This window comes from Strix aluco, chromosome 18, assembly GCF_031877795.1.
Source record: "Strix aluco isolate bStrAlu1 chromosome 18, bStrAlu1.hap1, whole genome shotgun sequence".
Taxonomy (NCBI): domain Eukaryota; kingdom Metazoa; phylum Chordata; class Aves; order Strigiformes; family Strigidae; genus Strix; species Strix aluco.
Window position 1 is genome coordinate 15,512,291 of NC_133948.1, and position 25,241 is coordinate 15,537,531.

Sequence of the window (25,241 nt, forward strand, 5' to 3'; positions counted from 1 at the left end):
GTCCCCATGGCGCTTTGCTGGGCTCGCTGTGGAGAGGGATCCCCCTCAGATGTGACCCAGCTCATAAAATCGAGGACCGTGGGCTGGTGGTGGGGAGCAGGTGAGGGGGACAGGGCTGTTCCTCCTGGCTGGGCAGGCGGCACCAAGAAGGATTTTTATGCGAGCTGTGACAGCACCTTCCCCCTGGCCCGCTCTGCTGCCCCTCGTGCCAGCCCCTCTGCCCCACATGTGCTCACCTAGCGATCTCATAGGTTTTCCGTGTTTGCTTGATGGTTTGCATTCTTCCCCAGGTCATCCTGTTCCTAAAAACAGCTTTAAGAATGGCATTTTTCTGTGTTTTTAGAGAAGGGTGTTGGAGCAATGGCACAACCGTGGCGGGCTGTGGGGCTCCTAAGGCCGCAGCTCTGGGGTCCTGCCTGTGGCTGGGCCGCATAAAACACCCCCCCGCTCTCCGGAGCGTTCTCCGATGCTCCCCAGGGCACTGACCGCTCTCTCGCGCCCGCTGCCTGGCTGTAAAGGAGGGGTCGACGCAGCGAAGCCAAGATACCCCCCGGTGTCAGCGGGGCCGCGAAATGGCGGCGGGGGTCAAAATGGCGGGGGAGGGGGGCGCGGGCTCTTCCCGCCCCGCCGCCAGGGGGCGCCCGCGCCGCGCCGCCGCCTCACGTGCCTCTCCGCACCCCCCCCGCACCCCCCCCCCCCCCGTGTCACGTGGTCGCGGCGCCGCCCCCGCGCCGGTGCCCGGCGGAGCGGAGCGGGGCGGCGGGAGCGGAGCCGTCGGGCCGTGCCGCGCCGCGGGGTCTATGGGGAAGGCGGCCGCGCTGTGCGGCGGCTGCGGCAACAGCACCCGCGGGTTGGTCTCTCTCCTCAGCGCCGTCCCCTGCTTGGCCTGCCAGGAGCTGCCGGCCATGAGCGCGGAGCCGGGGGGCCGGGGCGGCGGGGGACCGGCGGGGGGGCCGCCCGCCGCCCCGGGCTCCGACACCTACAAGGGCTGGCTCTTCAAGTGGACCAACTACCTGAAGGGCTACCAGCGCCGCTGGTTCGTGCTCAGCAACGGGCTCCTCAGCTACTACAGGTACCGGAGACGAGGGGCGGGGGGGAGCGGGCCGGTACCGGTGGCTGCTCGGCCCGGCCCGGGCCTGCCGCGGCGGGGCGGGTGCAGGACGCGGTGTCCTCCGGCTGCCCTAGCCGGGTGCCCGGTACCGGGTGCCTGGTGCTGCCCCCGGGGTCGGCCGGCCCCGCCAGGCCCGGGCAGGTGCCTCCGGTGGCGGGGAACGAGCCGCGGCCGCCCGGCGGGGAGCGCCCCGCGGGGTCTGCGCTTTTGCAGAACGAAAATCTCTTCGTTTTACTGAGTTTGGCGTGTTTCTTTTTTTTTTTTTCCTCTCTCCTCTTTTAAAGCAAAACTCGGGTTTTGATCCTTCAGCGCCGCGGCGGGGTCCGGTGCGGGCCCCCGGGGCCGGGACGCGGGGATCGGCCGCCCCGTTGATCCCCCATCCCTCCGCCTCATGCTGCAGCATCTGCAGCTGCTACAACTACCCTTAAAGCCAAAATCATAAGCCTTCTAACAAGAAAACCCAACCCTTCTCTCCTAAAATTGATTTGCTTTTGTAACGTGATTCTGCTGTTTTTTTTTTTTTTTTTTTTTGCTGGACAGGACACCAGAGGCTGAAAATATTTCCAGTAGCTGTTCGTGGCAATGCGAGCGCTGCAGAGGCTGTGTCCGAGGGCAGAGGATGGCCTGGGATGTTATGCTCGGGGAGGCAGCCGAGGCAAGAGGCTGTGTTATTGGAGGAAGGAAGGAAGTTATAGCACTTAGCAGGGACTCAGAAGTCTTGCCTGGCTTGCTTTGCTGTCGAACGGGATGGTTTTTGTACAGACAGGCTGTAGGTTCAGTGAGGAGGGTATTGGACACGGGGACAGAAGACTGAGGTTTGATCCAAAGCAATGTCTTAGTCGCTTCTCTTGTGTTTCTTGTATCAGTTGAGTGGTAAAAATATAAACATATGGTTGTTGTAAGATTTTGGTGTTTTTATCCTTTAGGAAGGACCATGTTTATTCTTGTCACTTGGAAGACGTGCTCTGTCGCCTTTAGTATTGTGGATTATATGTTGGCTGTATTTCAGAACATGGAAACAATCCCAGATATTAAAAGTGGTTAAAGCTTTATAAATTAATACATCTTTAAAGTACCAAACCCTGTGAGTGAGGACTTCTCTGTAAAGGCTACGCAAAAGCTGTTTTTCTTGCTGACACAAAGTTCATCTTCTGATTCCCTCCCTGCTACAGCTGCTGGCACGTAGCCTGAAGCAGATCCCTGAGCTTCAGCTCAGTGTCAGGTGTTAATATAAACTCCTCCAGCTCTAAAACAACGTCTGGAACTTGGGTCCTGGAGTTGCACCGTGGCAGGTTAACAGGTCAGAAGTTTAGTGGTGTGTTTATCTACTTGGAGTTGTTTAACTGAGCCCCCCTGGCCCCAAATTCAAGCCAGAAAAAATGCTAACAACCCCCCCCTCCCTGAAAATGTAGTTACCTCCCTCTAATTCAGCTGATTTACTTGTAATCTTTTCAGGTGTGGTTATGCTCTTTAACTCTAGTCCAGATCTGGACGAGCAGAGCTGTGCAGCTTGAAAAGGTTGTTGAAGTTTAATGCTCCACTTGTAATTATGTCAGAGTGTTTTTTTCTGTATCGGTGCCAAGTCTGTCATGATCAAACAAGTGGTTTTCTTCAACAATTATTTTAGATCAGAACAACTGGGTTTATTTTAAGACCATTTGATCCATTTTAGGCTGAAACAATAAACAAAAACACCCAAGGAAATTATTCTGAGCAGCATGTGAAGGAGTTGAAAATGCATTACTTTGTGGAGCTTTCAGCCAGCGCAGACCTGCAGCAGCTGTTTGGGAAGAGTGATGCTGAAGGTTTTTATGCCTTCTTTTCATCATTCGTCTCAATGAGAATGGAGTTAATTTGGTTGTGAGTCAGGAGTACAAAAATATAGTACAAAACACGTGATGAAGCTTTTCTTAAATGGAAAAAAGCCTCCGTGATACTCTTCAAAACAAACGCTCTTAAATAGTGGTCATGCCAGTCCATTGAGCGTCTGCTCAAATTGCTCATCGCAGAGCGCTCCTATGAGGCAATCTGGGGTAAACTGGCATTTTTATTGTAGTATGACTTCTAGCTAACTGACAGGAGCAAGGAAGCTCACTGACCTCTTCCTTGTGAGCAGGCTGCTGGGCAACGTGGGCTGCTTCTTGTTTGACTTCTATGCAGAGAGTTCAAGAAATAACTTCTATAAAGGTCTCGCTATTCTGTGAGCCACGTGTCTTACTTTCTGCTGGGTCTTTGTGCTCATCCCAGCTCTGAAGAGAATTTTCTTTTTCTGCCCTCACTGCTGAAGGCTTTGCAGGTTAAATCGTAACCTCGCGGGTGAATTGCTTGTGCTCTCCTTGTCTCCGTGGCTTTTGACGCCTTTGTAGCTTGAGTTTGGAAGGTGGTTGCCGTGATACACCACCTGGATGATTTAGCTGTTGACTATTCAGGGCTAGCTTGATAGAAACTTCATTTTGCTTGTGCGCTAAAATCGTCTTAATTGGAAAAACTGCACCGTGATGCCCAAGTGGCCTCCTTGTGTGTATTGATTTAATTCCAGATTGAGGCTTTTTGTTTCATTTGAATTTCCTGCAGCTCGCTCTTTAGCTTACTTGAAAAAACAGCCTGTCACGTTGCCTGGTGGTGATTCCTGGTAGGTTTTTTGTTTGTAGAGTTGAGCACTTAGAATCTTGCAGGGGCTCTGGGGAGCTCCCGTTGGAGTGGGGCGTGGGTGGGCGCAGTGCCATCCGGCAGGAGCTGCTCGCTGGGGTTTTCTTGGGCAGCCAGGTGCAATGCCTATTTTCCACCCGGTTGGTTTCACAGGGACAGTCTGCTGAATTAAAGCTTCTAATTAGAGTATTCTTTACAAATGGAGTATTTAAAGCCTCCTGTATTTTTGCTATATCTATGAAGACATCAAGTCTTGCTGCCAGTGAAGCTTCCCTCCAGGTCATGTGCTTTTGCTTCATTTTCCTTACTCTGAACCTGTGGAAAATGATAACAGCTAGTAATTCTTGAAGGTTTCCTCTGCAGTACCCTCCTCTGGAGTGAGGCATGTAGATTTAGAAACTGAGGAGTCACACAGCAAGATAGTTGGACCATTTTAATTGTCCTTGATTGTTTCTCTTGGGTTGTTTTTTTGACTTGAGTTTTTTGGCTGACTTGGAAATCTACAGCATAGAGGTGATGCTTATGTTGGAAGGCACTTTAAGCATGGCACAACTGGTCTACTTGACTTGCTAATGATCAAAACTCTTTCTAAACTGCTCTGGCAGGCTGCCACTTAAAGATTTATCATTATCTATAATTAGCGTGTCTGTACAGGAGAATCTAATCACCTTGAGCAGATGAGTGTTTTCAAGGAGATTAGAGAGGATCTTTAGGTAAGTATTAATTCATCAACGATCGGCATTGGCTCTTATGATCAATGCTCCAGATGAGTGTTGTCTTCTCCAAGCATTTCAAAGAGCTGGAGTTTCATGTTGTCCCCTCTGGGTTTGGTCCGTAGCCCGTTATTCAGGTGTCTGAAGAGCCTTCAGCAGTACTCTCTGTGGTCGCTGGATGTAGTAGTTAAAGCAATGCCAAATGGAGAAGGGAAAAACATTTCATGCTGTGTGTGATTGGGTCATTGTTGTGAAGTGAAAGGCTTCTTACCAGAAAGCAACCTTAGCTCCCCTTGCTGGGTCTGCTCTTAGAGGAACGATGGGTGCCTGGGGCACTTTAGCTGCCTGGTCTGCATTATTCTGCTATCTGTGGTGCAGGGCTTGGGCAGCTCAGTTCCCTGGAAAAGCTGTTTCCCAGAGCAGCATTCTTCACTAGCTTTGTTTATCCAGCAGTTAACTCTTGGTTAGCGTTGTAAGTTCTTGAGTACAACCAGGGAGGGCTTTTTTTCTTCTTCCTTGTACCTGAGACTCCAGCTGAAAACTGAGACAGTGAGTTCAGGAAGGAGCTTGAAAATGGCTGCTGATCCTAGAGACATGGAAACATTGAGGACTTCCAGAAGAGACCTCTGGGAGCTTCTGATCCAGTGCCCACTCAGTGTGGGGCCACCCAGTGAGGTTGCTCAGGACACTGAGCTGCTGAGGTTTGAATGTCTCTGTGGTATGAGATTATACAGCCTCTCTGGGCCCCTCTTCCAGTGTTGGACCACCCTTGGGGGAAAAATATTTCCTTATATTTAGCTTGTACATAGTAAAATGAGGAGAGAGATACACTCTCCTAGAATGATTTTTATAACAGCTTGGCCCCCTGCAGACACAGGAGCAGCTGAATGTCCTTGACTGTTTGTCATCCTTGGGGTGCTGGAGCACGCAGGTTTCAAGGACAGCCCTGTAACTGCGTGTTGACTTGGAGCTACTTGTTTTTAAACAGCGTTTTAATAATTCGTGTTCCCAGTCATCTTGTTTTCACATGATGCTTGCTTTATCCATCTGGCGCTTTGCTGTTGATCATTGTTCATCGTTTGCCCGTTTTTGAGGAAGCTCCTCTTGTGTGCTTTGTGACTGGGGACGTGGTGCTTGCACGGCACGTCAGAGCAGCACTCCAGTGCTGCCGTGGTGTGAGATGAGCAACGCTCTTTACTGGGCTGCTCATTGCAGGCCTGATTGCTCTGCTCCCAGTTTAGTGCTGTGGTGGGGGAGTTGGGCTCACTTGACTCCAAACAGCAACTGCTGCTGACACTGCAGGTCAGCATGAGACACAGATCTTAGTCCTTAAGGGTGTTTGCATCATGGCCTGATTATTAGCACTGTGTGAGGATTTTTTTTATCTGTTCATTTGGTTGTAGTATTCTGCTTCGTTCTTTTTGCTGATTGCAAACTGCCAACAAGAGCCATGAACTATCTCGATGATTTATTTCTACCGATATAATCTTAAATCAAGTGTACAGGCCCAGGTCCTTTATTTTATGAAGCTGTAGCAGAAGTAGCTGGTTTGTCTTGTGAAGAACTAAAATTTTGAGAGGAGCAATGCGTTCTGGTTTTGTGTGGAATGACTGCAGCCTGTATTGCTGTCTCAAGGTCAACTACATGATGAACTTTCACGTAGCATCGCTCACTGCAATTTTAGTTCCTGGAGCTGTTTGCGGGTATGAAGCATATTTATGGGCTCAGCTGCTTGGATAGTTATGGGAGAGTAAGATGCCTGTCACCCTTTTCTGGTCTCAATTGTTCTGGCACATGTAGGTGTAGTCACGCCTTTGCTGTAGCCTTCCTCTGTTGTCCTCTGGAAGGGCAGGGAAAGGTTGCTGCTCCAGTCCTGTGTTTCTCCCACACATTGCTGGTAGCTGCTGCTCAGCTCTGCCTTTTGCAGCTGAGGGCTTGTGTGGGCTGGCTGCTGCTTTGTGACAACAGTGGCTTTGCTCACCTCTGAGAAACTGTTGTCAGCCTTTGGGTTCTCTTCCTTGAGCGTGTGCTGCTGGGCACGCTTGAGGAGCGATATGGCTGTCTCTTCTGGTCCAGGTGCGTGGAGGTGACTGGCGTCACTGCCTTCAGGCTGTAGCTCCTATGCCTGTCTTTCTCCAGGGTAATAGTATTCAGCTCTGACTTCGCTTGCTCCAATTACAGGTTTAAATTTGTGCTTGCATGGTCTGTCATCCTCTGGACCCACAGTGAGTCACTGGTGAAGGAGCTGATCTTTCTTGTCAGAAGTAATGTGAGAAACCTGCGGTGTTTTTCCTTGCAGTATCCCTTTTAACCTCCCCGATTTCCTTCCGAAGAGGAGTTTTCAATCAGTGCAACGTGCAGGTTTTAGAGCACTGTAACCCGCTTCTGAATGACTTGGACTTTCATTATCTGTAGGTTGATTTTTATGTTGCAGCCAGCAGGTCAGACTGTTGAGCTTCTTTTCTGTATTGTTCTGTGCTTATGTATAAATTGCATTGTAGCTGGGTAACTTACTCGAGTAATTTAGGTAACTGAAGCGTGCGGTGATATCTGAGCCCTATGCTTCTTGTAGGTCTCTTCAGATCCAGTGCTGATGGCCAACAACTCAGGTCGTCACCCTGAAATGTGAGTTGTCACAGCCTGCTGTCTGGAGGGCGGACAGCTTGCCGTGCTGTAGCATCCTGGAGATTTGTCCCCTAAATAGGATAGTGCTTCAAAACCTGAGCTAACTGGAGGTATTACATTTCCCTTCAGGTCCTCATTATGCGGTTCAATTATTTTAATCGTTCCTGTGGCACCTTGGCAGGGATCTTTCTGCACTTTATATCAGCCTGTGTTTGGTTTCGATCAAAAAGCTTGTTTAATAATGAATTACTTAATATTTCTCTGTCTGATGACTGCAGGCTGGGCAAATGGAGTTAAAGCTGGAGGATAACAAAGCTGGATGTGCTTGTAGCTCTTGGGTCAGTGATTGCTGACTCACACAAGCATGTGTGCGAGGACGCCAGTGCTGAGCCTTCAGGCTGTGTATGAATCAACTTCAGAATTAAAAATGCAAATTGAAAGCATGGAACTACAGGCCAGTGGCACGATTTGATTGTCAGTAGCAACACTGGGATAAAAGCAGAACAAATCTCCTTGGTCCTGTTCCAGGTGCTTACACGATTCACTTCACCTTTGCGAGCGTGGGCTCCTGGGAGCACTGGTTTGAAACGTGGCTTGTTGCTCTCAGTCATCCCGGCCTCCCGTTGTCACCAGGTGATGTTGCTCGTAACTGCATGACATTGCTGCACTGCTGGGTTGGTTGCTGCTCCCAAGTTATGTCATGCAGTTCCCCGTGCTCGCATGGGCAGTGGTGAAATTTCTGCAGCAATTGTAAGCAGTACTGACTGGTTTGCATGCATCTATTAGAGACGAGTTGTTGCAGGTATTTGTCCTGCATCCAACAGGCCTCCCTTTCACTGCGATTTGGGCTGAACTGTATTTCTATCAACTTTCCTGTTTGTTTGTTTTTTTTTTTTTAAATCTTTTATCTAACTCTTCAAGGATATCTCTGCTTTGAAATCATGACCGGATAGATATATGTCCCTACGGTGACTCAGGGGGAGGTCCTTCTTTCCCTAAAAATAGTGTTAATTCTCCAAATCTTTCTAGATGAAGAGCACTGCCTGGGCACGCGTAGCAGTTTAAAGCAGCCTCTGCAATGCATGTGAAGATAAATATGGTGAAGTGGGAGTCTGTGCCTTTCTCTTTCCCTTCTTTAACACAAAACAGTGATTCCTAATCTGTTATTAACAGCTCGAGCAGGTTGCTGCTAAGCATTTTATAAAAAATGGAGCAGGAAAACGTCCTTCACACTTACTGCTTGCATATTACTGCTGTATGCATAAGATCTTCTTACTTAAAGCTTGCTGATTGATACGGATACCTAAACACTGCAGCTGTGTGGTCTTAAAGAACAGCAAACTGCTGTTTTCCGTGGTATAGCTGTCAGATGTGATAACAGGAGCTTGCAGCAGTAACCCTGGATGGGCAGTAAAGCTCTTCTGGGAAGACACTCGACCTCCTGTTGCCAGAGCATGTGTTCAGGTTACTTGCTTAGTTTCTTCAGGGATGCTCCCTGCAGCGCTTGGTGACTTTGGGCTGTAAGTGCAGCCGTGTTTTCAGAAGTATGGTGTTGGGCGCTTCCCAGCTGACTCGGTGCTTTGTGCCTGTCACTCATCCGAACACAGAATTAAGTATTTGTCACAGCAGAAAATATCCATGGCAACTAATTTGCCAGTTCTGTGAATCTTCATGATTTTTGAAGTTTCTCTTTTTCTGTGAAATGCACAGGGGTGGTTCCACAAACTTTTTTTTTCAGGTCTTCTGCAACTGTCAGGAGTGATGGCTCTTCTTGGAAACGTGTGAAAAATACACCGGTCCCAGTTCGGAAGATGGGGTGAGTTTGGGTGTATTTGGCTGCAGAATGGACATGGGTGACTGAGATGTGCTCATGCCAGTAGGACAAAGACATGCCCCTTATCCCCAGACGGACTGTGCATGAGTGAGGATTACATGATTAAATAAACACCTTTTTGTCTTAAAAATGTGGAGATGATGTGCAGCAGGTGGGGGTGCCACCTTTGCCTGCAGCTTTAAGAGTTAATGAAGTTACGTTTCAGCCTTTGGTTTGAAGTCCTTTTTGGAGGCATCTGGGTGTTAGCACTCGGGTGGCGCTGCATGGCTACGTGTCAGGGCTGTGTGCTTCAGAAGCCCCATCCTTTATTTTTAAAAGATTGAGACCTTCCAGCTTTGCTGTTTCCAAGTGTGTGCGTTACTGTGACTGATGCTGGATGCTGTTTATCTGCTGTTTATTGTTCCCACGTTACCACTGAGGTGTTCCCCAGCAGAGCTTGTGGAGCAAAAAGCACTACAGGTTTATAGTGTGTGGTCTGGTGAAATTAAAACGTGGCTTTATTTTATCCAAGCAATTTTTTCCTTTCCTTGTCAGGGGGGTCTCTTGTGGTCTCTGTTGGTGAGAGACTGCTGCAGGCTCTCCACCTTTGAATCTCTCCTGGGATGTTATTTTTATAAGCAAGAGGGAAGAGAGTACTCAAACCAAAAGTCATATTGTGATGGTACAAAAGGTGACATCATCTTAATACTGTATGATTTCTATTGAGCATGCACAGCATGTTATCAGCTCACGCTGCTGAATTGTGTGGTACTTCATTGTCTTGAGACAACACGTAGAACCCCCTTTTGAAGCTGGTGTGTAGTGTTGATGCTCACAGTAGCCATATCGGGTCAAGGAGTACTGTGTTAGGAGTACTGTGTGGCTTGATACTTGTTAGTGTGTAGTGTTTGAGCATAATTTAATTTTTTTGTTGGTAGACATGATAAGATTACACCGCATTAGTCCTGGTATTTGCTTTATAATGTCTTTATTAATGGGTGAGTGCACTCGCAGCCAGTCTGTGCATGATACCAAATGGAGCAGAGAGGTTGCTACGTCAGAAGGCAGATCTGGATTTCAGAGGGACCATGGCAGGCTGGGGAAACAGGATGATGGGATGTTCAGCAGAGGTGAACAGAAGCCCTGCCTTGGGGTAGGTGGCTAGAAGGCAGCTTTGCAGAAGAGCCCCTGGGGTGTCCAGGTGGACAGCAAGGTGACCAGGAGCCATCAGAGGTCAGCTGTCTCTTTGGCTGCATTAGCAGTCATGCAGTCAGCATTTCAAGGGAAGGGACCATCCCCTCTGCTCAGCACTGGGGAGGCCCATCTGGGCTGTGGGTCTGGTTTGGAGCTCCCCAGGATGAGGCTGGAGTGGTGGAGGGATGTGGGTGTGCTCAGCCTGGAGAGGAGAAGGGGAGACCTTACTGGTGCCCACAGCTGCCTGACGGGAGGGTGCGGAGAGGACAGAGCCTGGCTCTGCTCGTGACAGGATGAGGCAACGGGCTGGTGCCAGAGCATGGGAAATCCTACATGGACACAAGGAAACGTGTTTTAATTCGGAGAAGGGACTGAATACTGGGATCACGGTCTGGAGAGGGGAAGGAAACTTGACTATGTTCAAGCTGTGGCTAGACAGTGTCCTGAGCAACCTGATTTAGTTGCTTCTGCTCAGAGCAGGAGATTGGACCTGAGGCCTCCTGAGGTGCCTTCCAGACTCAGCTAATGTACCATTCTGTCATTATTTGGTTTCTGATGCTTAAACTTGGTCAGTTTGCCTTCAGCGCTCCAGATACTGATGGAGGATGAAGAAAAGCCACATTGTGTCTATGGTTTGCCCTGGCTGTGTTGGGGGAATTCCTGTGTCTGGACACTTCAGGCTGTTTCATAGACTTCCCCCACTTCCATGGCACCCCACATCATTCCTGCTACAGGGGATTCACAGCGTGACACACTCACTTATTTCCTTTTTTCTCCCCGATTCATGTTCCACTGCCAGTATCAGGGACAGACAGCTGTAGCTGGGTGCTGGGTATCCAGATGGGAAGTGAGGAGAGCTGAGCGGGGCTCGCCGAGCGTTGGGAGTGTACAGATCGCTGCTGGTTTACTGCATCCTTCTGGTCCTTGCGTCTGCACCTCCTCTGCTTGCCCCACGGGGGAGGTGGGAAGGGACGGGCTGCAGGGTATGTCCCCTGTGGTCTGGGGCTCTTCTGTGCCTTGCGTTCGGAAATGAGCTGGATCCGCTTATAAATCTGAAAAGCTGCTTTGGTGAAGAATCGGGATGCTGGAGCTTTCAGCACAGCTTGAACAATGCAATCTCACCGGATGCTCTGTGCCTGTTCTAAAGTTGATTTTTTTAATAGTACTGAGAGTTTGGCTGTGTAAAAGCTGGCGTTACTCATCCAGCCCTTCCAGCTCTCAGTTCCTGCACTGCTTGTGACTGTACTGCTTTAGAGAATAAAACTGTACTGATTTTTTTTTTTTTTTAAAGTTGTAAGTTGGCCCCTAAATTGAGGGAAGGACTTCTGCCTGACACTGGGACAGCCTGAGGATTGGCAAGCCAATACAAATGCATGTCTGAAATGTATGTTGTGATTAAACAGTGCTTTACTGTGATATTATGGTTTTATTAGTTAAAGCTTACAATAGATACGGTGTTTTGCTGGGACACTTGGGGAGGCAAAGACCTGGTTGGGTTTCTGATCCCTTTAGAAGTGGGATTAGCTTAGGAGCCGAAAGATAAAAATTTTAATATTTTCTTACCTGTTTGCTTTTGCCTGTGTAGTCTGTGGGACTTCCCAGCTGTGGTGCTGCCCTTGAACTGTTTTCTGAGGAGCCTGCATTTTTATGTAGGTAAACTTCAAGTATGCACTGGGTGAGGCATCTACCTCTTCCTCGCTGTCCCTTTCTTTTACACTGTAAGAAAAGCAGTAAAGACTTCTGCTTTGAAGGAGAAAAACCTACGGATGCAAGCTCTGTGGAAGTTTAGTTTTAGATTTGGAAGTTGACTCGCAGAGGTCTGGCAAGTTGTCCTTTGCTGTGCTGCAATAAGCCAGTTTTTTCCTCCTTACAGCCTGTAGGCATCAAGCCCTGGTTTGTCACTTCGAAGTACCTTTAGACAATGCAGCACTGTATCTCAGCACAGATAAGGTCTGTAATTACTGGGTTGGATTGAATTCTTCGTTGCATCTGCAGCCCTAAACTGCCTTTATTAGTGCAGTAATGAAATATCTCTCTGGCTGCCCATATCCGATATTCTCCATTTTGGGGATGTTACAGGTTCATACATTAACCTGTCGTCATCCCCTGCTTTAGAGACAGCCTGAAGCACGCGCTGTGGGAACGAGACTGATTTCATCAGGATTTTTACATTTGATTTCTAAGTGCACAATACCTGTAACAGGCTTAATGACTGTGAGAGTCAAATTCTCCTGTCAGTGTAGGTGGGGCACTGAGAGCTTTAGGGAGAAGAAATCCCTGTGGATGCTGCAGGGAGGCGGTGACACATCTGCGGTGAAGCACTGGGAGGGTGGCAGCGGAGCTTTCCTCTGTAACGTGGCTGCTGTGCCGTGCCCTGGGTTCTTGTCATGGGAGTAGGAGCCGCATAACCTTTAACAAAGTGGTTTTAATGTTGTTGTGAACTTGGTCTGAGGCATTTCCATCATGAAGATTTAAAATTTTTGTAATTTTAGGAAGGAAGAATTTGTAAAGTAACTAGCTTAAATGCCAATAGTAAGCTGGCTTCTAATGATAGCGGGCGTTACCCTGAAGCAGGGCATCATCACAGGTATGGAGGAAATTACGTTTTTGTCCTGCATTCAACACACCATTCTTTAAATATTTTCGCTGTTTTTCATTTGCCTTTTAAAGGAAATAAGTTTAAACTTAGCAAGCCCTTTGTCCCATGTGTCATGTAAGTAATCTCCACTGTTACCATTAAGTGTATTTTAAATTTACAAATTGTGGTTTATTTATGGAACTGCTGGGTTACCTGTGCTGTTGATTCTATATACAACTAACCAAGTGTTAATAACCCATGGGGAATGTGTGCTACAGTAGACCACATACTGCCAGCAGGAATGCACGTCTTCCCTGCTCAGACAAGACGATGGGATAAGGCTTTGTTGATCAGACTTCCATGCTGCCCAGACCTGGGATCGCTACCTTACATTGTGGGTGGCAGCAGGATGTATGTGGCTTCAGGTCCCATATTGTCTTGCTGGGGTTGGAGCCTAAACTGTGCAGACGACTTGATGGAGACCATGTTGTTAGGTGAGCTCGTGCCTCCCTCCTGGTGCCTCATCAGTAGAGGTTCCCTGGTAGGAGTGGCTTTAAGAAAAGCCACAGTGCGTCAAGCCTTGTATCAAAAGATCCTTCTTGGCTTTCGAAGGAGTTTTTAGAGGACGTGCAAGAGTTGCATGTGAATTGGTGATATTTAGCTTGCAGTGTGTGTCTGAGACCACTGTCTTTTTTTCCCCCTCCCTACTGAGTGTATCTTTGTCAGATGGAAGGAGAACAGTACGAAATGCAAGACCCAAGCCTGTTGTGTGGGACCTACCAGTTGAGATGTGATGGCCTTTGGGGCGGTGGGCTTTGCTCGGTGTTGTAAAGCTGTCTTTCACCCTAAATGTTTCTACTCTAGTTGCTAATGGGAGAAAATGTGGGGAGGTTTGTTAGCTTTGTACAGGACAGCAACAAAGACAACAGCATGGTGCTTACGTATGATGTGTTGAGGGCCAGTTCGTGGCCTGAGGGATGTAAACCTAGCAGAAATGCTTAAAATCACTGTCTGGTTTCAGTGCACTCCCGTGATTGAAATTAGTGAAGGCACATCATGCTGCTTGGTACGAAGTGCACCTTTTATCTCTTTAATGTAACCTCAAGACTAGCGGTCCTGCTGTGGCAGATCGCTATAAAAAGAATCTGCTCCTGTATGCAAGTGTTGTAGTCTGAACAGCTTAGTTTAGTCTTAAGCAAGCATGAATATGATGTGATCCGGCTTGCTTGCTTGGGAAAAGAACATTTTATTGCTTTTTCACTGGTCTGTACTCCTTAATAGGTTGATATTGGGCCGTGGGAAGATTTCCTACAGTAGCCTTCTGTTCCCTGTTACAGTATTTCTTTTTACCTCTGGTAAAATAATAATAATAAAAAAAATGTTTAAACTTGCTTTCCTTCCTGCACCTCCTTACAAGAATAAAGAAATAAAAATGGGCAGAGAAGCTAAGAAAAAATGGGTTTTCATGCACAGAAGCACTTTGGTGTATCCTGGGAAGAAAGGAGGAGGATGAACACAGCTTTATTTTTCACCTGCAGGAAGTTATGCTGTGAAAACTGGCTAAGCAGTGGGCTGCTTTCTTCTACGGCTCAGCTGGGGTCTTCCTCCTCCCCGGGGGAGACTTGCTGTGTCCACCCTTTGGTGGAAACCTTCCAGCAGCGGAACCTGCCGGGGCGAGACCCCCGGGGCTCCGTGTCCTTCCTGGCGGCTGCTAGAAAGGGATGGGGTGTGAGTCGCTGTCCTGCCAGTGCTGCCTTGGACTCGCTTAAGCGGAGGGTGGCGTGCATGGAGACAGAGACTTTTAGAGCAAATCTGGCCTTTCTTGTATAGCTCCTGACTTAATGCTTTCATATAAATGTTTGGTCTTCAATATATTATACTTTAAAGCTATGCAACAGAATTCGTCTTCTGTTGGCTGGAGAAAATGTAAAGCTGTGAAAAAGCTTCAGAGAACTGGTTTCCTTCTGGTGCTGAGCTGTACTTGTCACTATTTGTTTTCAAAGGTGTAACTATCTGTATCTCATACCATACTGGGGGAGTGTGTGTCAATACGCTGATCGCTGTTAAGGCATATGGCAAATATTTTTCTGCTTTTCCAGTTTTCACTTCTGTTTTTTCTCCACTGGCAAAGTAACCAGCTGTTGCCCCTGTGTATATTAGCTCTTTGCTTGCTTTGTCCAATTTAAATTGTTCTGATTAGCAAACAGGAATCTCTGTGTTCTGTCTCAAGCAGTCTTAATATTGAAATTGAGGTAGAGGAGGCAGGTGTTTGGAGAAGGTAAGTGTTTGATATGTCTCCAACGGAAATTAATGTTGCTGAGGCTGAGGTCTAAAAATAAACTGTTCCCAGCCCCGTCCCTTTGACGGGAGCTGCTGGACACAAACTCTCAGGCACTCAGGGATGGAGGTTTTTAATGCCCTTTATGAAGCATGAGTGCCTGGACTTCCGGTGGGGCTTTGGGACCTGCTGGCAAAATCCTTCTGCTTCCCAAGAGCCTTAGCAGCTGGGTGCCTGGAGTGGGTGGCCTGACTGGGCAAAATGTGCTTTTGCTTATTAATTGTTTGTTTGCCTTTGTGTATGTGTATAGCAGGCTCCTTTGGAAGTGCCTTGGCTTCCCAAAGTGGCTGCTGAAATGGAAAGTAGTGACTTTGAATAAAGTGCTGGCACTGCCTTTGTGGATGGGAACCTTGCCTGTGTGGAGGAGAGGGATGGGATGGCAGCTGGTTCTTGTCGAGAAGGTGTGATGGTGTCTTGTGAAGTGCTGTCTGGGACACTAGTTAGGCTTGACTGTAACCAGAGGAGCATGAAGCTGGTGAGAGCAGAGGGCAGGTCTCAAGCTGTGCCAAAGCGGCTCAAATATTTTTTCATTAAAAAACTCCAAACGTCTTATTGCCCCATGGAAATTTTCTTGCAACACAGTACACTAAAATAACACTGAAAGTCTGGTTTGAGCAGTTGGGAAATTCACTTAAAGCTGTAACTCATCCTCGTCTACACGTGAGAGCAGTCCCTTGTGAAGGTCACTGACTTTGCCTCTTGACTGTACGTTTAACTCTTCTGTTCCTGGTAGCCCACAGTCAATATCCGTAGGGTTTTGCAGAGAACACACAGCCCCAGAGCATTGATCCCAGTGCAGAGTATTGCTGTGACTCGGATCCCCGAGGTAAATTTCTGAAAGCACCTCTACGTGCTTTGTACAGTCGTATATTCCTGTGTGCGGGCCAGAGGGGATGTGGTGTTCCAAGTGCCGGGAGCAGTCCCACTGTGTCTGGCATTTACTTTGTGAAGGTAGATACAGAAACACGGTGTCACCTGGTGCTTGCCTGTTATTTTTGAGTTTTCTTACAGATTATGAGATACAATATAAATGATATAATACAATATATATGATACAGTAGAAATTAATTTTATATCTTGTACATATACATAACTTGTACATATACATAAACCCTAAATTTAATACCTTGCTCTAACAGTTGTAACTTTTTTCTATGCTTTATCCTTGATTGGCTTGATTGACCCTGATGAGCAATGTTCATCAAAGTAGGCTGATGGTAATGAAGATGTAACTGTTCAGGAAGAGGTCTCGAGGCACTAACACCGAGAGACTTGATTTGGGCATTTGGTCTTGCAGGTGAAGCAGCTGAGATGTGTCAGGTCTGTCTAGACGTGCCTGGCCAAGGTCACTTGGGCATCTGCAGGATTTGATCCAAGAGATCTGCTAGTCCAAATCACAGGCCAGTAAGCAGTTAACTCTTGATTTCTATTTCAAAAAAATCTCTGGCACCTCCAGCGGCTGAAAAGCCATCTGCCCAAATTCTTTTATTTTTTGGGTAGTGCCATAAGGAAGGGGAAAGATCTTACATTGTGTCACAGTGCCCCATGCACTCACATTGCAGACATGTTTTAAGACCCTGCTTGCATTTTCCCCTCTCTGTTTCATCAGTTCTTACGGAAAATGCTGTTCACTGGATTGCTAACCTCCACGCTCCTCAGGAGCGCGTCCTGGAAGGATACTCTAATCATTTCATGGATAGTGGAGATCGTGGAGGTACCTCGTATACATAAGTGTCTCTTTCCATTTTCAAGTTCATGTTCTGCTCAGACTTGGGTAGCAATTTTATGCCAGTGACTTGAATCAGTTCTGCAAGGCAGGCAGCTCTGTACGCTGATCTCCATGAAGAAGAGGTAATTGCAACCAAAAGTAGGATGTGCTGATTGTAGAACTAAACTTTTTTTTTTTTTTTTGTCACAGAATAAAGTTTCTGGGTGGTTGCAGGAGGTCTCAGAAATTGTTGTTGTCCTGCTGATGTTGAGTATTTGCCTTGAGCAGAAGCAACTGCTTGTCATGTTTGGTGAGGAAATGCAGCCGAATGAACTGCTCTCCAGATCTGTGCTGCATGCACACGTAGAAACCGGCCTTCACGCTCTGCTCTGTAGCAGAGGAGTTGCTGAACTGAGGAATTCACAGTCAAGGACTGAGAAGCAACAATTAGACTGGGTTTTAAATGTGAAGTTTTAGATTTGTCTTCTTGTGCCCAAGCCTCAAAATAGAGGAAGAAATATGTCATGCAACCGTGCGGCCTTTGCATCTAGATATCTATCAGTAAGAAATATTTCATACAGAAAGAAATTCTGCAGTATAATTTTAGTGTTGTTTGAAAGTTGGCAAAAAGTCAGAAGTGCGATGACTTTAAACTGATGTTCGAGGTCACAGGCTATAATTCGTGCAGTGTCTCTGAAGAAAATTTATTTGGTGCTGAAAACATTAACACTGATGGTAACTTGCATAAAAAGAGCTGCTTGCAGCTGTGGAAAAATTCTTGGAAGCAAGCTCTTCTATCCCCACTGTCTCAGCAAGACTGGGGAAGTCTTGTGCTCAAAGCAAATACACCCCTAAACTCTATAGTCTGAAAAAACAGGGTATTTTTGCCAATCTGAATATCTTAAGTATGAAAGCACATTGTTGGGATAGCAATAAAAATTGGGTCTTAATGTTGATGGTGCTGTGTTCTGTGTGCTCTTATGTTCTTGGACACGATGGTGAGAAAATGTAAACATGAGCTGACTGTGGCTGATCTTTATTCTGATCATTTAACACCATCCCCAAGGGCTGAAGGACCAGTGAAAACTTAAAAGCAGAGGCTGTAGCAAGAAAAATTACTGCTTGAGGCTCTCATCTGCCGTATTGCATTTATTCCAGCATTCTTGTGCAGCAAGAGCATTTGTCAAATTAACCTTGTGTATGGTCATTTGTTGTTCGTTCTTGCTTAAAGATGAGCCACCAAGCATGCGAGTCGTGCATCGCCCTGGTCTGAGTTTATACTGACTTCTGTGGAGGTGATGGGATCTGGACCAGACCTTCCATAAACTTTTAATTGATGCAGTAAACTTGGCAGCGGTACTGCCCACAAATCTTGGTGGGATTTTTCCCCTCTGGATCTGCTTGAAAAGTAATAAAACCAGTAAATTGGGTGCTTCCTCTGGCATTTTTAGGCGATCAGGGTTTCTTAAGAGGTTTCTCTTGAATGCCAAGCGTGTGCCTGCCTCCTGAGAAGCTGCTGGTGTCCCTGCTGGGCTGTAAGCTCTGGGCTCTGACCGGTGGTTGCAGTTTGGCACTTTCTCATACGTGCTTGTAGTTACCAGAACATACCCCTGAACTGGGGTTTTATCTTTGGGAACTACATCTAGGCGACTAGTCAGAGAAGAGCCTAAATGGAAGGAAATCCAGTGCGTTCAGCATACAGGTGAGGGAGCGCAGAGGGTGGTACCGGTGTCCCTGTTTTCCCCAGATGCTTTTTGTTGTTGTGCCTAATGGTGTTACAGTCATCAGGAACGCTGTTGCTGGAGATGCAGCTCCACATGCAGAGCCCTGCTCGCTGCAGCCTTCCCCCTGCCTGGCCGTACAGCAGTGGCTTTGCTAAAGCTGCTGACCTCGTGGTCTGGATTTCTCGGCCGAGATGGACAACGGTGCGTCGCGTGTGCTGTATCAGCTGCGGGCTGACTGCTGTAAACGGGACACTCGGTACTCTGGTATACTCTTACGGGGTTTCCTTCTGGCCAAGTACTAGCATATTTTCCCAACTAGATAACGCTTTGCTCACCCTGTGCTGAGTTTCTTTACAGCCTTTAATTCTGCTTCTGCTGGAAGAGGAGGAGTAAAAGCCCTTTTTGGGAGGCTGCAGCAGTGTTGCGTTGGAGCAGAGCTGCGGTTGTACAGTGTCACGCCGGCATGGGGAGCTTCTCTTGCCCTACAGAACAAGGTGATGGCTCGCCCTGGGGAGCAGGTGAAGCTGCTCACCCAAACCAGTGGCTTCAAGAGCTCTTTCTGGGTGCCCTTGTTTACAGGGCTGATACCCTTATCAGCCAGGGCCACCACCAGCCTCTCCAGAGGTGGAGAGGAGATAGCACGGCGTGGTGGGAGGAGCGGATATGCTTACTGGTAACTGGTTTTTTTGGTGCTTTTTTAAAAATTAGTTTTATTTTTTCATAAAAAACCCAACACAAAGTCCCTTTGCCAGACCACGTCTTGTGCTTGCTGATACCTGCATGATGGCTTAGTTTTTTTTCCTCCTGACCACTGCTGAGGTTTCCTGGCAGAAAACCTGCATTTTGCACATGGGAGAGTCATAAATGTGTTATAAAAGCTAATCCTGACGAATATGCATCTGGATAGATTGCTTTTAGAGCATCCTTTCATTTGGGGTGGAAGTCTTGTTTGTGGGAGCACTGTAGCAGCAGAACAACTCCTCTTTGGGGAATGAGGGGAAGGGAACTGGGGCACGTCTGCGCATTTTGATGTGGCTCTGATGTAAAAGCATTTATAAGTCTGTGTGCGTTTATACAGGCTTTGCACACTGGTTTCTCAGGAAACAAGAGGCCCTGTACTTGGGCACCCTGCTTGGATATATTATATATTTGGAGGAGATTGCCTGTTGATGAGCCAAATGGGGCTATCTGCGCTATTCAGCCATCTAGCCAGCAGGTCTGCTGCACTTTTATTTAAGAAGAGAAGCAGGGGGGAACCCTGGGTGTTTTCAGAGATGTTTCAGCTTGGCAATGTTGTCAGTTCTCTTGACCTGGCCACCTATTAAATCTGTATGCTTTGCCAGCAGTGCATTTTCCAAGCCTCACTGTTACATCGACGATGCCTCTGATGTGAAAGTGCTAACGTTTGCAAAATGCGCTTGTGAGATTTCTGCATTAAACCTTTACAGCATATTGTCAGGGATGAGTGTGGTGCCTTGTCCTACGCTGCGGCGGTGTGGGTGAGAATGTCTTTCTGATAAATTACCTCCCGATATCCCTTGTAGATTTTTTTTTTTTCCTCTTCGTGAAGCATGGAGAGACAAGGTCTATTTGTAAATGATGTGAAGCAGAAGCGTCTTCCAGGTTTTTCCTTGCAAAGGCTTGCCCTGCACTGGGGTGTTACAGCTAAAGTGGCAAAGGACTGGAGAAAGGACTGTGAAATCCAGATTGCTTCGCGTACTGCATCCATCTATTTACAGGAGAGGTTTAGTCAAGTCACCCCTAAATCCTTGCTTGTGCAGTGTTGGCTGAGGCTCAGTGGTGTTGGGTCCCGCATGCGGGTAGAGCCTTGTCCCAGAAACCGGCTTGGAAAGCTGCTGCTGGTCCGAAGTGGGAATATTCCCGTGAGCTGCAGAGGTGGTGAGTGCCCGAGCTGTGGGCATCCCTCCAGCTGGCAAGGATTGCAGCCTGGATTGCAGGCTTTTTCCCTTAAACCTGATCATTACTAATCTGTGCCCATCCTGATTGCAGCCAATTGCAGATTAATCAGTCTTTAAATAGAAATAAATCGTGTCTTTTTGCAGAAATCTCAGTACAACACTCGCCATAGGCTTGTTTGGGTGTTGTTTGTGGTTTGGGAGGTTTGGTGAAGGGAAAAAGAGGAAGAAAGAAAAAATTCGAGCTGTTTGTCACGCGGAGCTTGTGGTTTGTGAGAGCCGTGATGTGCTGAACGTGAGCTTACTGTGTGAGCTGGGAAGATACCTCCCGAGCCACGCGCCTGCTTTCTCTTGGGCATTTGTTTTCTGGAATTGAGTCGTCATAAAAATCCTTTTCCCTTGAACCAAGGGAGAGTAATAACCCCAAGAGATTTGGTGTCCATGCTTACATCCCCTAACTTCAGGCATGTGAGCTTTTGGCCTCAAAATAAAACCAATTTTAAAGTGTTTTTTAGAATTTCTCATGCATAAAAATGAATGCAGAGATTTCACTGGCTTTATACCCCCAATTATTCTGAACAAAGGACGGGCAAAATCTCAGTTTTTTGGAAAATGTGCCGTGAAGCACTTGTGTAGATGGGTTTCTGTAACCTTGCTATGGGGCTGCTCTGCACGAAATATTTTGAATGTTCCTATATCGAGGACGGAATGATGGTGACTTTGAAATCGAGCACCAGATTTCAGCGTGGATGGACTGCTTAGGCTCAGAGGACCCTGAAGCTGCAGCGGCGTGGAGCTTCAGCTGGTGCTGAGGTGGGGAGGGAGCTGCTGGCCGGCGCAGGCGATGCTGGGGAGGCGGTGGTGGCACAACAGCCTTTTGTCGGCCGGGCGAGACGGGGAGCGCGGCTCCTGTCCCTGCGCCGTGTGGAAATGCCGCTGGGTGCTGGCCGTGCTGCTGGGGTCACCGAAGGATCAGAGAGCTTGACCTAATCCAGATAGTCTTGTTAGACTGTGAATTCTGCATGGAAATCCTTGTGCATCGTCCGGAGTTGGTTTGTGCTTCGTGGAACGCGGGCAGAGAGCAGCGTCCCACGGGAAGAGCGAGCCTCACTGCCCAGCCACACGGCAGATGGGCACAAATGGCCTTTCCTGCACCATGGAGGCTTGTGACTGCGCCATCTTTTGTGCTGCCCCCCACTCCCGGTAATGAAGCAAAATCCCCTGAGAGAAATTTCCATCCTCATTTAATTAAGAAAAGGATCAGCCTGATTACCTTGGTCTGTGGTGATTCTTCTGCATCATCTTAAAAAAAAATGGTCTGCTGAAAGTATTTCAATGCATTGCTCTTATTGTGGGCCAGGCAGGCTGTAAATCCGTTTGGTATCTCCTCTTTTCTGTCCCCATCTATTGCATTGCCTGATTCTGCTTATTTTGTTTCCCTGTCCTTGTTTTTCTGTTCTTGCTTCTGCCTGCAGCAGTCTCTTTACTCTAAAGGGCATTTCCCGGTTATGCAGCTGGTATAAATATTACTGTGTGGCTACAGAGCCCTTAACTTAGTTAAGGATATGATATTTTGCAGTGTGGTGGGAAAATGAAATTAATAAACTGGCTTCAACTTAATCTGTGAAAGATACAGTAGGAGAAATAGGTCTTAATCACCGAGTCGGGAGAGGTCAGTAGTGTAAGAAGCAATGAGGCCCTCATCTGTGAGGCTTTACAGTTTCTTTCTCTTGCAGGAGGACAGGAGTTAAAAAAGTGGTTTTTGTCTGAACTTCTGAATGTTTCCAGGTTGCCGTATAGTGGAGAAAGCAAAGGCGGAGATGAGACTGGTCCCTGTGTAATCAGGTATGGAGTGGTAAGGGAGGTCAAACATCTACACTTCGCCACCAGAGAATGGTCTTCGTGTTGTGTGCAAGGTTAACAGGAGTGAAATAATCTTCTTGTACAAACGTGAGATGTCTGCACAACTTCTGTATTAAACGTCTGCATTGTTTTGAAATACTGTTAGAAATAGTAGCGATTAGCAGACAGCCAGGGGAATGCTTTGCAGCCATTTAGAGTTGATTTTCCTACCTGTTTCTGGGGATGTACTGCTTCTCTACGAGAGAAATGCCCATGTTTAAATGAGTTTCAATGTGTGTTTGTATTTTTTTCTTGTAGTTACAACAAAGCCTGCCCTGTTTTACCTGTATATCCATGGTCATGTGATGCAAGGTAGGAGCACAGTGATCTGTGCCTGTGTCGTGGACCGCTGTGCCTTGCAGGGGTGATACTCTTCCACAACCCTCCGCAAAGAAACCCTCTGGTCTTCCTGGGACCGGGATGTGCTGAACTACTGGTCCCAAGCTGCAAATGCTGGGGACTTCCCTTCCGTGGGAGGGAATAGGCTGTGGGGGAGCCCTGAGCAGATGCAGGAACAGGACTCCCTCTAATTGGGGAAGTGCCTCCTGGTTGTGTTGCTCTGCAGTCCATCTGCTATGCTGTGAGTTTATGTCGCCTTGCTCTCTTCTTGGTAGATCAGGATGGAAATGTTTATCCTCGTCGTGTTGCTGAGAACACTGGGGAACGGATACAAAGCCCGGTGTTGTTTACCTGGCGGTGTGTGAGGGCTAAGCTGTGAGTCGATGCTGGGCTGGCTGAATTTGGTCGAGTGGCCAGGGCAGCCAGGATGGAGGTGTTCAGGGATGTTTGACAAGTTGTCTTGCCACAACTCCCTTCAGTACTTGGGCTGTGAGTTGTGATTTGGGTCCTTGAGCTTCTCTGACATCAGAGGTGTACGGGCATCTCCAGACCAACATGCTTATCAATCCCATTCTTTCCAGATCTCCTGGTGTGTTGGAGGATGCCCTGAGATGTTGGGCTTGTGTTGTTGTGGTGTTTACTTCTGGCTGCGTTGGATTGATTTTTGGGTGTGATCTGCAGCACCAGTGCAGAAGCCTAGATTCATAGTTTTCTTGAGATATGACAGCCAAAAATTGTTTCTGAGCTCCTAACTCTTCAAATACAGTGTGGTGGTGGAGCTCACTGGGGAAGCTCCTCGAGGTGCCTGTTTGCCAGCTCCAGAAAGGGACCTGGGATTTGTGTCCAGCTTCATGCCGTGCATGTAGTGGCAGTGTAAGGTCTTTGTACCTCACATCCAGAGACTCAAAAAAAACCCCACCCCAAACCACAAATAATTTCACTCTCTTCCATGACAGCCTGTGACTTTTCAGACTCTTCATATGTTTCTTATTTTCTCCCTGAAATGGAGGACAAAGCCAGGAGCATCCCCAGTGGCAGTGAACCTCTTGGCTCTGTCACTGTGCTGTGTTGCTCATCCCAGCCCAGGCACCTGACCTGCGGGAACTGGCTGTCACGGTGGTGCCGGCGGTGCTGGGGAGGCTCTTTCTGGACCTACACTCAAAACTCAAACGTGGACAGTAAAACTCCCTTGCAAAACTTCAGCCACCCATCGTGAGCTGTTACAGCTCAAGTAATCATTGAGGGGAGGGGAAGAAAAAACAAACCCAAGAAGATTGCACAGCAACAACAATAGATTTTCCTGTAAATACTATTTAAATTAGAAAATATTTCCTGGTTGGTAAACAGTGATGAAGCAGCTGAGTGATAACCTGGCAAATAATCTGGTGTGTCTGCTGATGCCTCTTGCCTGTTGCCAGGGCTGTAGCTCACAGCAGATTTCTGTTTAAACACTTGCTGCTGTTTTCCCAAAGGCAGAATGATTCAGACGGCTGCTCGTGAGCTGTGCTGGCTTCAGCATCCCGCTTACACTGGGGGTGAATTCTCCGAAGGGTGTGGTTGGAGACTTGGGGGTTCAGGTGCAGCCTCTAATGTACATGCCCAAACTGTACTGGTTGTGACAGAACTGCAGTGAGCGAAACCCCAAGGATACGCTGGAATAGGAAAGACAAGAACATGTGAGTCTTTAAATGCTGCTCATCTTGTGCTTCTCCGAGGCTGTCATGGGGAGGTGGCTGTGGCTGTCAGCACAGGGACAAGTTTGAGCCCAGCAGTGACCTACATTTACTCTGGAAAGCAGAACAGCCTTAAGAGTGATAAGGTGGGAATTTATCGTTTAAGATGTAGAATTGGGTGTGTTGGTTACCTGAGGCTTGTAGCAAGCAAATTACTTTGAGGTAACAGGAGAAAGATCTCTAGGAAGAGGGAGTGAGTGTTTTTCTCATTTTTCTGAGTACAGTTTAAATTGTGCTTGGATTTTTGTGTGAATCACAGAATCATCTAGGTTGGAAAAGACCTTGAAGATCCCCCAGTCCAACCATGAACCTCACCCTGACCGTTCCCAACTCCACCAGATCCCTCAGCGCTGGGTCAACCCGACTCTTCAACCCCTCCAGGGATGGGGACTCCCCCCCTGCCCTGGGCAGCCCATTCCAACGCCCAACAACCCCTTCTGCAAAGAAATCCTTCCTAAGAGCCAGTCTGACCCTGCCCTGGCGCAGCTTGAGGCCATTCCCTCTTGTCCTATCGCTTGTTCCTTGGGTCAAGAGACTCATTCCCCCTCTCTGCACCCTCCTTTCAGGGAGTTGTAGAGGGCCATGAGGTCTCTCCTCAGCCTCCTCTTCTCCAGACTAAACCCCCCCAGTTCCCTCAGCCGCTCCCCATCAGACCTGTGCTCCAGACCCTGCACCAGCTCCGTTGCCCTTCTCTGGACACGCTCGAGTCATTCAATGGCCTTTTTGGAGTGAAGGTGCCTAGTGATACAGAGTGATGCTGGGCACCCATGAGCAGGCAGTATTGGCCCTCCCAGCTTAGGAGAGAAGCCTCAGGTCAGTGTTTGCATAGTGTCCTGCTGAGGTTTTTGTGGATAAGCCAGTTTGGAGAGGTGCACGCTCGCTAGCCTGAGCAATTTTA

The 25,241-nt window shown here is 47.8% G+C and overlaps 1 protein-coding gene across 9 annotated transcripts in view; it reads left to right on the plus strand.

The window, feature by feature from the left end:
* The first annotated feature begins 754 nt into the window (after positions 1 to 754).
* Positions 755 to 25,241, plus strand: part of OSBP2 (oxysterol binding protein 2) — a 129,196-nt gene continuing 104,709 nt past the window's right edge. For 2 of the 9 annotated variants that reach the window (XM_074844179.1, XM_074844180.1), the window contains exons 1-2: positions 755 to 1,072; positions 8,837 to 8,914. In XM_074844179.1, the coding sequence (XP_074700280.1) occupies positions 801 to 1,072; positions 8,837 to 8,914 (350 nt within the window). In that variant the 5' untranslated portion in view covers positions 755 to 800. Of the gene's footprint in view, positions 1,073 to 8,836; positions 8,915 to 18,384; positions 18,432 to 18,502; positions 18,710 to 19,110; positions 19,127 to 22,035; positions 22,215 to 22,529; positions 22,584 to 25,241 lie in introns of those variants that run through there. The other 7 variants (XM_074844195.1, XM_074844181.1, XM_074844182.1 and 4 more) reach the window with 7 other exon arrangements.